The following is a 15030-nucleotide window of genomic DNA, read 5'->3' as shown; positions in this document are numbered from 1 at the left end:
TCGCCAACCAATCAGGAAAAAAGTCTGACGTTAATCCTATTTCACTAACACAAGCACTATATAGTCGAAATGATACTTGATTCTTCGCGATGAATTTTAAGCATTTTAAGATCCCAGTACACTGGGTCAAATATTTGATCAAAAAGAAACCAATGCTCAAACATCTTGGGGGCTGTCCATTTATTACGTAAGGCAATTTTCGCGATTTTTCGACACCCCCACCCCCCCTTGTAAGATTTTTTGTATGAGAATCCAAATATTTTTGTATGGCCCGTTAGATTTTTCAAACCCCCCCTCCCCCCAAAAACCCTAACGTAATTAATGGACGGCCCCTTATTTGACTCGATCGAATTTTCGTTAGTGTCAATAAACAGATGTTGTTTCTTGAGTTCTTTCCTTGTCTAATATTTGACCCTGTGTACTTTCCAGTTAGCATCTAAGGCTTGAGGCCAATTGGAAATTTGCGGCGCGTTTTATTTTTAAGCAACATACAATAGTTTCAGCACAGAAAAACAGACGTCATACTCTGATCGCTTCCCAACCTTTTTGACAGTTGATTTAAATATTCAGTAGTTGGTCAATTGACCACTCGCGGCGCTGGAATTGGTTTTGCTCCTGTTTGATGTTTGCTCACTTCCGCCATCTAGTGGTAGCCCGGCCAAATACAGTACGTTTATCATTGGGCGATTACGTTTTCGTGACGATGTTTTTTAATGAAAGTTGTTCTAAGTGTTTTTTCTGTGATTTCAGCTAAAAGTGGGACCTAATTGCCCATGAGTTGTCTCACTTTTAACGGAAAATGAGTAAGACAACAACAAAAATGCAATTTCTAGGTAGGACCAACTCAGTGATTCAGGTTTTTTCAGGAATTCCTTAAGGGATTGCCTAAGAAATAAGCTCCGCCTATATGGCATCTTGTTTTAAACCACAAAGCATTGTTCAACAGTTGAGACAGACGTTTATCTTAGTTTCTAGCTGCCCCGGCAAACGTCGTACTGCCCGCCTACTGTGTTTTTTTACACACACGGTTCACAGGGACGTCCCCGCAAATTCATGTGTATGGGAGCCCCCATTGATTGTCTCCAGAAGTGCAATTTTCTTGTTATTAGGCTGAACAAAATCTAGTGTAAAACACACTTCAAAATGCTTTGATGTCCATCATGTACACAGCCGAAACACATTTTCGATGGACAAATTTAAATTAGGATTGCGAAAAATAGATCCACATGCTCGGGCGAGAATCGAACTCTAGACTCCCTATTCACTAGATGGATGCTCCTTCACCTCAAAGCTACGGAATCATATGAGTTAGATGTTATGCTTCACTATCACTTTTCAGCATTTAGTACAACACTCGACACTCGCAGACAAAATAGGCCTATTTGTCCGAAGATAAGCACATTAGAAGATTTTAAAGGAATTTCCTCGTACTTCCTAGTTTTACTGTAAAAGTTATTCATTTTTAATTTTTGTTTTGCAAAAGTGAAGTGTTTTTTGCAATCAAAATTTCATTTTGTCCATCGAAAATGGGTTTTTAATGTGTACATGGACGTCAACGCACATCAATATATTTTGTCAGAAATGCCTCCATGAATTCCTTTAAGAGTTTTCTCAGTATTTCCTCTAGAAATAATCTCATCAATTTCCACAGGAACTCTACCAGGAATTCATCTAGGAACTCCTTTAGCTATTCTCCCAGGAATTTCCTCTGATATTTCTTTAGGAATTCGTCCTGCATTTTGTCTAAGAATTTCTCAGGACTTTCTTTAAGAGTTTTCCCAGAAATTCCACTAGCACTTTTTCCCAGAGATTTCCCTAGAAATTTTCCAAGAATGCTCATAAGTTTCCTCTAGAAGTTACCTCAAGAATGCCTCTTGAGAAATTCTTCCGAAAATTATATCAAATTGTTTCCTCTAACTCCTTTTGGAGGTCGCCCAGGAATTTCTTTAACAATTCACCCAGAATTTCTCTTGAGAAAACTACAAGGAATTTTCCAAGGAAATCTTTTGGAAATTCACCTAGGAAATTCTTTAAAAATTCGTCTAAAGAGTCGTTCAGAACAATTCTCTGGTGTTTTTTTTTTCTGAAGAATTCCTGTATTCCTTCACAAGAGCTTCCTCTGCCCATGACCATTTTTCATGTGTATATCGTGTGGCAGGTACGAAGATGCTCTATGCCCAATAATGCCGAGGGAATTTCCATAACGAAAAGTTTCTGGACTGACCGGGAGTCGAACCCGTTACCCTCAGCATGGTCATGCTGAATATCCACGCTTCTACAGCTGTGGCTACAGTTTCAACACCCGATGTTGGAAAAAAATAGCAATTTCTCACAAACTTCTCCACAAGTTCTCTGAAAATGCCTCTGAGAATTCCTAAACGAATTCTTACAAGAATTTTCCAAAAATAACTCTAGATATTTCTTAGAGTTTGTCCAGTATCTTTCTTAGTAATTCACCTTGACATCCTTCTGGGAATACCCACAGGAATTCCTTTAGAGATTTCCTCAAGAACTCTTCTAGGAGTTTTCCCTGGAATTGCTCTTGAAGTTTTCACATGAATTGCTCAAGGAGTTTTTTTTTTAATTCCTTTTAGGAAAACTTTGTTAAAGCTAAAGCACATTTAAACCTTCAGGACGTGCGCCGTTGTGAAAAGTACAATAACATAAAAAACCCTCGCTCGTCTTATATAGAACAGTGTTCAATTATCCTTTCATTTGAGAAAAATAATCGCCCAAGGAGATTTCAATTTTTAGCCGATTTTCGCTCTTCAAACAAAGCAACAACAAAAACAAGCGAGAGTAGAGGCTAATATTTCATAATGGCAAAAGGTTATTGCAACCATAACAAATTGCAAATGCTCCATAGAAAATCAAAAAGCGCCTCATAAAGAATGAACATATGTTCCATGAAAATGTGCAATGTTACCCATAAATAATTGAAAACGTTCCATACTTTATAAAAAATATACCGGTAAAACATAAAATTTTCTCAATAAAAGTGAAATTTTGCACCAATAAATAATACTGAAATGCTCCATAATAAAATACAAATGCTCCATAGAAAAAAGCAAACGTTCCATAAAAACATAAAATTGTACCCATAGAAAATTGACTATTGCTCCATAGAAAAATTAAATTGCACCATAAAAAAATGAAATTGCACCATAGAAAATAGACAAATGCTCCATAAGTATTATCGAACTGCACCACATAAAATACAATTTGCTCCATAAAAAATTGAAAATTCTCCATAACTTTAAACATTTGCACCACTAAAGCAGTGCAATGTAAAGCAATTTAGCCCTGTAAAATTAAATTATGAGAATATGCTATCTATGGAGCATTTTCAATTTTCCATGGAGCAATTCCTATTTTCTATGGTGAAGTTTGATAATACTTATGGAGAATTCATGTATTTTCTATGATGCAATTTCAATTTTTATGGTACAATTTAATTTTTTTATGAAGCAATATTCAATTTTCTATGGGTACAATTTTAATTTTTTATGAAGCATTTGCATTTTTCTATGGAGCATTTGTATTTTATTATGGAACATTTCAGTATTATTTATTGGAGCAAAATTTCACTTTTATTGAGTAAATTTTATGTTTTACCGGTACATTTTTTATAAAGTATGGAACGTTTTCAATTATTTATGGGTAACATTGCACATTTTCATCTAACATATGTTCATTCTTTATGGAGCGCTTTTTGATTTTCTATGGAGCGTTTCTAGTTGTTTATGGGTGCAATAAATAGGCTGCCATTTCATAATGGTGAAAACCGAACACTGATTTTTTCCGAATGAAATTTTTCAATCTAATATGCTGAATATATTATCCTTTTTGTTCAAATCACATACATACTGACTTGCTTTTAGCATGATGAAACTTTATTGAATTTAGTTTTGTAATTGAAAATTGAACTTTTCTTGTTTGGTAGTTTACGCACAGAGAACAGACATCCAGGCAAGAACAAATTTCATTCGGAAAGTTGTGTAAAGATTTGAATCTGTACTTGAGTAAGGTTGCAAACCAATACACGATTACAACACTAACGCCATCAAACACCATATTGCCACAGTCAGTGGTGAATTGAAACATTTCAAATGGTGAATTAAATTAGTATGGGAAATTAACCGATTGCAGCGCCACGCTATTGCCACTTGTGTTGCCGATATCAAATGGCCGTTAAATTCCTTACACAGTTTCGGAACTGGACTTGGATGTCTGTTCTCTGTGGTTTACGTCTTTTTACTGGTTCTAAAGGGTAGGCGAAATTTGTTCCCAGTTGACAGTCAACTTACACCCCTGGTTTTGGTACCCACTTTCTGGTCGCTTTACCCTAATTTGCTCCTGATTTTCGGGTGTGTGTCTCGTGTGTTGCTAGTGCTTATTTCGGAAATTACACATTTAAAACGAAATCGTTGAATTTGATGATTGTTTCTCTTTCTTTATCACTTTGCACGATATTATATGTAGCAGCGAAGCAGTGTCGATGTTTCCAGCGCATTTATTCCATGAATTAAGCAATCAAAACAAAAACATTGGACACCATGTTGAATCGAATGCTGGGTTGATGATTCTGGCCCTTCGTCATCCCCCTGCGTGTTACACTGATCTGACAGCTCTGACAGTAAGGGACTAAAAATAAATTACGTAACTGGTACCGAGGGTTGTTCACATTCTGCGAACTTGACTGCGGAAAAAATCGTGACCATGACGCCGCCGATACTACTTACGAATTTGTGCGACTAGTTGAATGCCAATTCTAACACTAAGCATTGGACCACTTTCGGTCTTCAACAAGAGTTGCCTTAAGAATTCCTACAGAAAATGTTCTAAAACCTCCCAAGAAGCCCTCCTAGAGTTACTTTAAGAACTCCTTAGCTTTTTCAACAAGAATTCTTCTAGACGTTTTTCCAATATTTTCTTTCGAAAAAATTCTACGGAATTCATCTAAAAATTTTCCAAGAATTGCTCTAGGAATTTACCCACAAATTCTTCTTAGAAGTGTTCCAGGAATTGTTCCAGATATTCTACCCGGAAATCCTAGGGTATTCTTCCAGGAGTTTCTCTAAGAATTATCCCTCCGGAACTCCTCTAGGAGCTCTTTTAGAAATTTCTCTAGAAGTTTCTCCAGGAATTACTTCAGAGATTATCCCTGGAAAGCCCTTATGAATTTCTCCAGAAATTCCTAAAAGAATTTTCTAAAGAGTTCTTTTGGGAGGTCTCTCTGAAATTCCCTTAACAATTCCCTTAACAATACCTCTAGGAGTATCTCCAGGAATTCCTCAAGAATTTTTCCCCTACCTTTCCTGAGGAGATGTCCCAGGAAATCGTCTTTGTTTTCTCTCCAGGATTTCTGTAGGTAATCTACCAGAAATTCTCCCAAAAAGTAAGCCTCCCAGGTATTGTTCCAAGAATTTATCTGGGAATGACCCACGGGTTTCTTCTTGGAATTGGCTTATTAGGGGCACAGAGAACAGACATCCTGGCTAGACCAAATTTCATTCAGAAAGTTGTGTAAGGATTTGAATCTTCACTTGAGTAAGGTTGCAAACCAATACACGATTACAACACTAACGCCGCCAAACACCATATTGCCACAGTCAGTGGTGAATTGAAACATTTCAAGTGGTGAATTAAATTAGTATGGGAAATTAACCGATTGCAGCGCCACGATGTTTTCACTTGTGTTGCTGATAAAATATTCCTTACACAAAGTTCAGATTGGACTTGGAATGTCTGTTCTCTGTGTTAGGGGTATCTAGATTATCCCGGGTACCGTGATTTCGGGTGAAATTTACCACTTTTTGTATTTTTTGGCACCAAGTTTTTTTATATTTATCGATATGGTTAAACTCAATGTTTTGATACAAGTAAATACCACAATGGTTTTTATCAGTCAACGAGGTTGAAACCATAGACTAATTTCAAGACCTCGATGTACCAAAGAAAACGATCAAATTTTGTGTGTCCAGTCCGGTACCCAATAATATTCATAACCGTGTATTTTTTCCGTGTAAATTGCCTTTTGTGTAAATTATATTTAGCGTGTTACACTGATCTGACAGCTCTGACAGTAAGGGACTAAACATAAATTACGTAAAGTGGGTACCCGAGGATTGTTCACAATCTGCGAACTGACTGCGGAAAAAATCGCAACCATGACGCCGTTGTTGAAACTTTTACTGCAAATCATTTTATTATAATAAATATCATTTGTTATAAAAAATCAAAAATTCTACGTTGCTTAAACTAACCTTACTCCTCTATAACGTAAAAACACTAGAGGAATGCTAACAGGTTCTTCAGTTTCTAGATTCCGTTGGGAAATTCTAGTCTAGTCTAGTCTAGTCTACACACATGCACAGCCATTCATTGAAAGAATCCTGGAAAATGATAGGATCGACTACTCCTATTATTTTTCTTGTCATTATTAATGGTTGCAGTGCATCAGAGATACATTATAAGCATTAAAGCGGCCAGGCCTACTGTGCAGCGTTTTTATTGTTTTTAGAATCAGTAAACGGGGACATCTCGTACCAACCGTTCTGTATAAAGGGAAAATTATATAACGCTTCGTTGGGAGTGACTTTGCTAAGAATATTAATGTCACTCCATGTCCTCTGGAATCCTGGGAAGGGACAACGGTATTTCCCCCGTATGCCCTGCCTGTCAAGCCTAGGCTTAAGCGCCTTTACTCTATATTCCGTTGGGAAATTCTAAAACAAAACTCTATCTGAGAAAAATATTGAGTTGATGAAACCCGAACAATTGGAAATCGCAAATTTGTAGTACAACCTTTTTTTTTAATAAATTGTTATATCTTACAACTTCACAATGTATCTCGTTGAGAATAAAATATGATTTCCCTTTATTGCAACCACCAATTTATGCGAGCACCACTTTAATACGCACGCGATTTATAGCGACAATTCATCAAAGTCACACGCTCCATGCATACATACTAGACTGGTAGGGCGCCGTCGTATCGTTCAGAATGCCAAATCGTTTGTAATCCCGCTGTGCGAACAAGGCAAGGCCGGCAGCAACAGCAAGATAGAATGATAGAATGGATGAAAAATCCGTAACAAAATCGTTGCATCTTCATCAAAACCGGCAATCAGACGGTCCATCGCGCACGCACAAACATCCAAGCACCCATCCGCAGACAGAGGAGGCCTATTTTGCTTTTTCCTGTCGTTGGTTGCTTTGGGCACGGTGGCGTGGCGCCATCTAGTCTGCCGTAAATCTTCTTGCATGACTGCTGCCGCTGCGAGAATGCCTTTATCGGCTTTTTTTTCCTCCGGACCCGCCGAGACCATGGGCTACTAGGACGATAAGAGGCGCAACAAGAAAGAAATCTCCCATCAGCCTACCCATTCATCAGTACTCCTTTGTTGCACGGGACGTCCCGTGGTTTGCTTTGATCGAGCATTACCCGAGCAGAAGAAAATAACAAGGAAATAACATATCAAGGTATTTATCTTAAATACTACCATACCTTGATATGTCCTTCATTAGGGGGTAATAAGAGGCAAAATAACAAAAATGAATACCAAAATTTTGTATAAATAACACCTAGACCATAACAAGTCTTGTTATTTCAATAATGAATGCATACTTAAAAATTCAAGTGCTGTATTTGTTATCCCAAAGTTATTGAATAACAAACTAATAACATTTCTTGTTATTAATGTTTCATTTGTTCGATGACTTCATGATGAAATAGCAAATCTTGATCTTCGGTTATTTTCACTGCTAAACCAACAAATACTACATCAATACCAAACTCTGTTCAAATACCTCCAACTGTTATTGCGATGTTCTTATAACATTTCGTAAAATAATGCAGCAATAACAATTTTAGATATTAGAGCACATGTTGCTCTTCGCATGATATTTGTAAAGTATGCCCTTCTGCTCGGGTAATGATAAAAGGGAGAATATTGATATTGGTACTTAGTGGCGCCGGCGATGGGGCACCACCTGTTCCATCCTGGAGTCGAGCATCATCAACTTTCAGTACCGTAACGACCGTAACGAATGACAATAGAACCAGTGGCGTCTCGTCCATAGGTCCACTGCGTTCACTACACAGTTGATAAAAACTAAAATAAATCACTATAATGTCAACATTTTGCTACAAACGATATAAACTACTCATTCGATCCTTTTGATGTTCACAACTTCAAGTGAACAAACCACTATGAAATACTAGTGCGTATCCAATAGGAACCAAGTAAATTTTCCAACTTAATCTCACTATGCCACCACCCTGCCGCTGCCAGAGTGCTCCACGCCGAAGCATGCGAAACATCCATGTGACAGCATCGCCAAAAATCTCTCGCCTCAGTTCACTTCCAGAAGTACACGGGAGCGCTGTATTGCCCATTGCACGGTGACGTCATCAAGAAATCGCTCTCTTTCTCTCCTACGGGAAATTAGAAAACAACAGGACCCTGATGTATTGCAGTGTAATGTTACCACAGAGAACAGACATCCAAGTCCAATCTAAATTTTGTGTAAGGAATATTTCATCGGCAACACAAGTGGCAATAGTGGTTTTGCAGCCCGATCTCACTAACACAAGCTTACTCGTGTAACCGTGTAAGATCGATTTTGTTTTCAACCAGCAAATCAGCTGTCAAACTGCTTTTTGTGCAGTCGGTACGTCGGTACTTGTTTTGGTTTTTCATCGGATTTTTTTCTATCTTCAAAATGGTTTTAAACTGCATAATAAGTTCGTGTTCGGTTTACTCAAGCAATAAAACTCACCAAATGTTCCGGCTTCCATCGGTACGTAAACGGATGACCGAAGCTGAACGTGTTTTGGCAGAGAAGCGGCTGACACTTTGGGTAGAAGCTTGCGGGTTAGAGAAAAATCCTGCTTCACATCACCGTGTCTGCAGTCGGCACTTTGTGAACGGCAGACCAGCGAAAAGTTTCGAGACCGAGGACGTGGACTGGGTTCCGACGCAAAATTTATCGGACGAGGAGACCTCAGCGGAGCCAGATATGACGATAGAACGGGAAGATGAAACCGAGAACGGAACTGAAACTGTACCCGATGACCAGAATCATCACCATAGCGAAAGTTTTGGGTGCTGCGTCGACCAACCCAATCTTGTTATTGAGAACGCAATGTCGGAATCCGAAGTGCAGATGGATCAGTTCCGTGAAACCAACCTGGATGTTAATCAAAGCAACGCAGAGTATGTTTTGAATTTGTAGTCTAAGGTAAAACATGTTTTAATGCTATGTTTGTAACTATTTTCAGATCATCGTTCAAATCGATTGATAGCGGTTGTGTAGAATGCGATGAGTCGTTTGTTAATCAATTCGAAGATTCCACTTTAATTACCAACTCAACCTTGATGTGTAGGTGTGTACTGCAGAAAATGAGTCTGGACATCTTAAAAGCAACAGTGCCCAAGATTAGCAAACCTAAATCCTTGAAACGGTCTACACTGTATGAACGAGGCCCTTACATCCGAGGTGGCAAACGCAAAGCTGTTCAGATACCAACTGTTAGTGCTGTGAAAAGCAGTTTTATCTTAGTGAGAATGCCCGTAGAAAAGAGCAACATTCTTGATTTTGTTGAACAGTTTCTAAATAAATATTCTTCGTTAATGCATTGAAAACTTCTAGAATTGATTTTTTTTTAATTTTGAAACTCGATAAAGAATAGACAAAAGGATGTATATTAGTGTCATAATACTCCGATTCATAAGCTCTTGTTTCTCCTTGTAGCTCACTCGATGTGACTGCAAGCTTCCAATATTCCGATGGTGCAATTGCAATGGGCTGCGAGTATTGTTCCTGGCTCATTGATTAAAATCCACGGGGTAAGTGGCTCTTCATTGAGTGCAAATGAATGCCGAACCACTCCGTGCACTACGAAAATATCGTGCACCTTTTTCCCCGAAACACTTTTCACCCAACCGTTCTTGTAATATAAGATCGCGTCCATTCCTTTAGCACAATTCTTGGGTTCTCCAGTGAACGGATTGGGGTCGACTACCAGAAACTGGTAGATGTTGGCAAATGTGATCGTCAAAGGCACTTCCTGCGGCGTTGTTTTAACGGTTGCCGGGTTTACACCGTAACACATACCGATTTTTTCCCGGTACCTTTCAGCAGCAGCTTCACAATCCTTAAAATAGATCGTTTACAAAATTTTTGTTACTGTAGTACATATGATTATTTAAAAAAGCAGTAATTTACATACCATATTCAAAACGGCACAATTTTTTTGTTTTGGTTTTATTTTTCGCGAATAGGTGACAGCGGTTTATTTATATTTTCAACCAGCAAGGTGGTGCAACATCTCACTAATACTCAAGCAAGCAGAAACCACTATAGCGTGGCGTTGCAATTGGTTGATTTACCATACTCATTTAATTCACCACTTGAAATGTTTCAATTCACCACTGACTGTGGCAATTCTTTATTACACCAACGAACCTAACCTCAAAATGACTGACAATTCTCAGGTCATTTTGACAGATGTAACATGAGCATGAAAAGGACGGCAACAAGATCGATAAAGTAGAATATATTATCTGTCTTTTTCGTGCATTAGTGTGGTCTGTCAAAATGACCTGTGAATTGTCAAGCATTTTCATGGCTAGCTTAGTTGGTGTAATGAAGAATATGGTGGTTGGCGGTGTTAGTGTTGTCATCGTGTCAAGTGAAGATTCAAATCTTTACACAACTTTCAGAATGAAATTTGTTCTAGCCTGGATGTCTGTTCTCTGTGACTGTACATTGACTGCATTCTGTAGCAACTGACAGCTATTTGACGTCTGTCAATTGTTGAAATTATCGAATTTCGTTCGATAAGTGAAACGTACACAGGTTGTAGTTACCGGACGTCTACTGTTAATTGATATGTACACATGTGTTTAAAAAAACAAATTATTAAATCAGAACACAAAAACAAAATTTCTGGGATTTAATGTCCAATGAATACGGTACCCCGGTAGTTCGACAACAAGCATTGTCGAATAAGCGAGGCAACACAGTATTTCTCTAGAACATGTTGCGGATTAAGTTAATGACCCCTAGTGGTTTCCATTGTTTCTGTCGCGAAATGTCCACTTGGCTGGCAATCAGCTGAATAGCGAGCGGCGGTATTTATCACCGCCCGTCACCATTGACGACTGACGGTTCCGTTTTTTAATTACTCCTATGCGATAGTGGCGGCACTACCGCCCAACAACAAACGGTCCATTGTCTTTTCGGGTTTCCCCCCACGATTGGTGGCGGTGCAGTGCGGCGGTGGTCGAAACAGAAAAGACCAATTTTACGGTTGATGGCCGAACTGCGCCGCGCCGTGTCTTGAAGGTATCCGCCGTATCCGCAGTGCAAGCGAGCGAAGTTTGTCCCAGTTTCGTTTCCGCTTCGAATAAACTGCGGAACGTCAAATGGGGATTATGTCTTATTGCAGTTTTCTTTTTTCGGACCTTCTTTCCCAATTTATAGGCACAATGCGCAGTGGGAAAAAAAATGAGTTCGTTCAAAATTCCCTTCGCACAAAAATAAAATACTTCACCGATCGACGACGGACGGTAAAAAAATGGGAAACTTTTGCATCAAGAAGGAAAAGTTTCGAGCTGCGGTTCGGTCGCTGGGATAAGTTTCCCTCAATGGGGGAAAGTTCTGGCACCAACCGCTGATTGGCGGCATTGTTGAGCGAAGTTTTCGATGCAGTGCAGAAAATTTTGATTGTTTCCTCGCTTTCTTTAGGAGGTCTGTTTTGTTGCAGTGTACTTAAGTTGTGCAGAACACACTTCTTTTGATTCTTGATAACTTGATAACTAGTGGTCAGAGATACGAAGAAAGTAAGTACCCAGACAACCAATTTGCACGTATAATGAAGTTTATGTTCATGTTATACGTACTTTTATGCGGTAAAGTTACATCGCAAAAGATGCAGTAAAAGTGTCTTATGCGTACAAAAGTGGAGGCGCTATACGTGCATTGACGGGAAAACAATGATGCTATATGATTTGAAGCGATATCTTATGCGATGTACGGTATGCACTATTGCGACGTATTATAGCACCTTATGCGACATAAAAATATTTGAAATAAAAAAATCTTGTCACCTAAGTATCGAACTAATAACCTTTAGATTATCGAGCCGCACTTCACACTTAGCACCAAACACTACTTATGAAACACACTGATTAAATGTCATGACATTCTAACTTACCTCAGTGCTTGTTGGAATGCACTTGTTTTCCGTGCGCTGTACGTGTTCGGCAGGCTCTTTGGAAATCAAAATGATGTAGCATGATTTCCCGCACCGTTACCACTACTCCTCTCTTGCTAGCACCACTCATTGTTAATTATAGGGTCAACAAAACAAAAATGATGACTTTGTAACTTGTTTTGTACACATAATGATGACTTTTCACTTTCCTTTAGCTTTTTGGCACTCCAACAGCACCTCTTTCATTGCTATCACATATCACATCGCAATATGCCAATGTTAACGATTCTAGCTTATGCGAGTTTGTATGTAAATTAACTCGTTAAACTCGTTCATTATTTTCACTTTTATGCGATTTAGTTTGTACACTAATGCGAGTTAAACTGACATAATTAGAAAAGCACCAAGCGAAGTCGTATAATCATCGTAGTACGCAATTATGCGAATTCAATTGACACTTTGCGAGTTCACTCGCACGCTTATGCGAATAAGCAAAGTTCGTCGTAACAAAACATCGGAATATCGTCTACTACGATGACTACATTATAAAAGTTAATTTGCACTCTTATATGATTTTACCAGATACATCGCAGTAAGTTCAAAAAATAACATCTTATGCGATGAAAATTGTCACTCAGCCGTACATGCGATAGTGACCTAAAATAGTACTTTATACGATGAACAGCGTGCATCCTTATGCGATGCCTGATTGTCTGGGTAAAGACTGCCCCAGAAAGTATGGACGCACCTAGTCTTGAGTTGTTTGGGCCTGATCGATGGTTCTTGTTTCGGATTTTGTTTTGACTGTTTCTGCTTACTATAAGATCGAAAATTCAAACGTTCTTTGCCACGAAGAACATTGGAATTCGAAATGATAACATTTTTGGTCATACCCCGCTCTGTGTAAGTTAGAAGGTTTTTTCTTGTGCTCAAACACCTTTATTATTTGTTTATCCAAACGAGGGTTAGCAGGATCTTTATTTTTCTTCCAATTTTTTCCTATGCTTAAACGTGTTATCCCCACCATGGTTGCTGATTACTGCTTGCACGACTTTCTCCCTTACTCCCACCATATTTTGCACATTTTCTAAGTGACCTTTCAAACTCTGTACATCGTTTGTGCACATTTTTTCGATGATGTTTCGCTGATAGCTCATGTATTTTGAAATAAATTAATGGAATCGCAAAAACCGCTATACAAATGCTGAGAAAATAGGTTGACCAACAGGATGTTGCTTTCAAAAAGAACTAGTCATCAATAGTTTCGAAATGCCAGTATTTTCTTACTGCGTCCATACTTTCTGGACCGGTCTTTACTAGGTACTTACTTTCAGTCCTGAGCACCAATGGCGGTGCAGAGGGCCGAATTGAAAAATCTCCATCCTGGGCGGTTGCCCGCCATCGCTTTGACCTGCGGCCAGATCAAATTTCTGTCGACTGCCTTCATTTATTTATGGAGGCTGCGCCGCCATGAGCCTCTGGGTCTGCCTCTGCGGCGATGTCCTGCTGGGTTCAAATCTGGGTTCTTGCAGATTTCGTTTCCGCTCCTGCGTAGAGTGGGGCCGACCCACCTCCACTTTCGCTCCCGAATTTCTGTTGCTATCGGCTTTTGATGACATCGACAATGGAACTCCACGTTGGAGATCCAATTGTTAGGCTACCATGTACGAATTATATACCGCAGACATCTATTAAAGAAAACCTGCAGCCGTTGAGTGTTCTCCACTGATACGCACCAGGTTTCACTGGCGTACAGCAGTACAGATTTCACGATTTCACGCAAAAGCAGTCCTCGCCTCCTAGATCTGGGCACCTATGTAGATCTTGCCGCCGCCATCGGCCGCCATTTGTCTGCGACAGTGGAAGCTTTTGGGAAGCTTTCAACATTCTCCACTGCTTGCCCAGCTACCGAAAAGCTGAAAGGGTTGACCGTGTTTACATCCAACAATTTGGTCTTGTTGACGTTGATGGTAAGACCTGCCGCTGGAGAGCAATCGGCAAGATCATAAGCTTACTCTGCATATCTGAGCGCCGTTGAGCTAAGATAGCAACGTCATCAGTCAATTCGAACCCGAGCAGAAGGGCATACCTTACAAATACCATGCGAAGAGCAACATGTGCTCTAACACCTAAAATTGTTCTTGCTTCGTTATTCTACGAAATGTTATGAGAACATCACAATAACAGTTGGAGGTATTTGAGCAGAGTTTGGTATTGATGTAGTATTTGTTGGTTTAACAGTGAAGATAGCCGAAGAACAAGATTTGCTATTATATCATGAAGTCATCGAAAAAATGAAACATTCAGTAATAAGAAATGTTATTAGTTTGTTATTCAATAACTTTGGAATAAAAATACAGCACTTGAAATTTTAGGTATGCATTCATTATTGAAATAACAAGACTTGTTATTTTTTAGGTGTTATTTATACAAAATTTTGGTATTCATTTTTGTTATTTTGCCTCTTATTACCACCTAATGAAGGGCATATAAAGGTATGGTAGTATTTAAGATAAATACCTTGATATATTATTCTCTTGTTATTTTCTTCTGCTCGGGAAGTTATTAAGGTGCTCCATGGTAATGGACTGCCACAGCAGGCCCAGATGGGATCGGACAAGACACCGTTGTGCAGTATCCTGCATGAAAATGCCCTGTACTGTGCTTCAATGAGGCCGATGATTTTCTCAGGGACACACTTGCGCCTCAGCGCTTCCCACACGTTTTCTTGATTGAGACGGTCGAAAGCTTTTTCGTAATCAATGAACACCAGGTAGAGAGACTCTTGGAATTCATAGATTTGC

The 15030-nt window shown here is 39.1% G+C and overlaps 2 protein-coding genes across 3 annotated transcripts in view; both read left to right on the top strand.

Annotated features, from left to right (window-relative positions):
* Positions 1-15030, top strand: part of LOC109400449 (uncharacterized) — a 364886-nt gene that overhangs the window by 299615 nt on the left and 50241 nt on the right. The gene's annotated exons all lie outside the window — the stretch shown is intronic.
* Positions 8679-9647, top strand: LOC134285743 (uncharacterized). The gene is made up of 2 exons (XM_062847168.1): positions 8679-9221; positions 9287-9647. The coding sequence occupies exons 1-2, from the start codon at positions 8728-8730 to the stop codon at positions 9645-9647; spliced, it is 855 nt and encodes a 284-aa protein (XP_062703152.1). The 5' UTR covers positions 8679-8727.

The sequence above is a fragment of the Aedes albopictus genome, chromosome 1 (genome assembly GCF_035046485.1).
Source record: "Aedes albopictus strain Foshan chromosome 1, AalbF5, whole genome shotgun sequence".
Classification (NCBI taxonomy): domain Eukaryota; kingdom Metazoa; phylum Arthropoda; class Insecta; order Diptera; family Culicidae; genus Aedes; species Aedes albopictus.
This window is presented reverse-complemented; position numbering and strand designations above follow the sequence as displayed.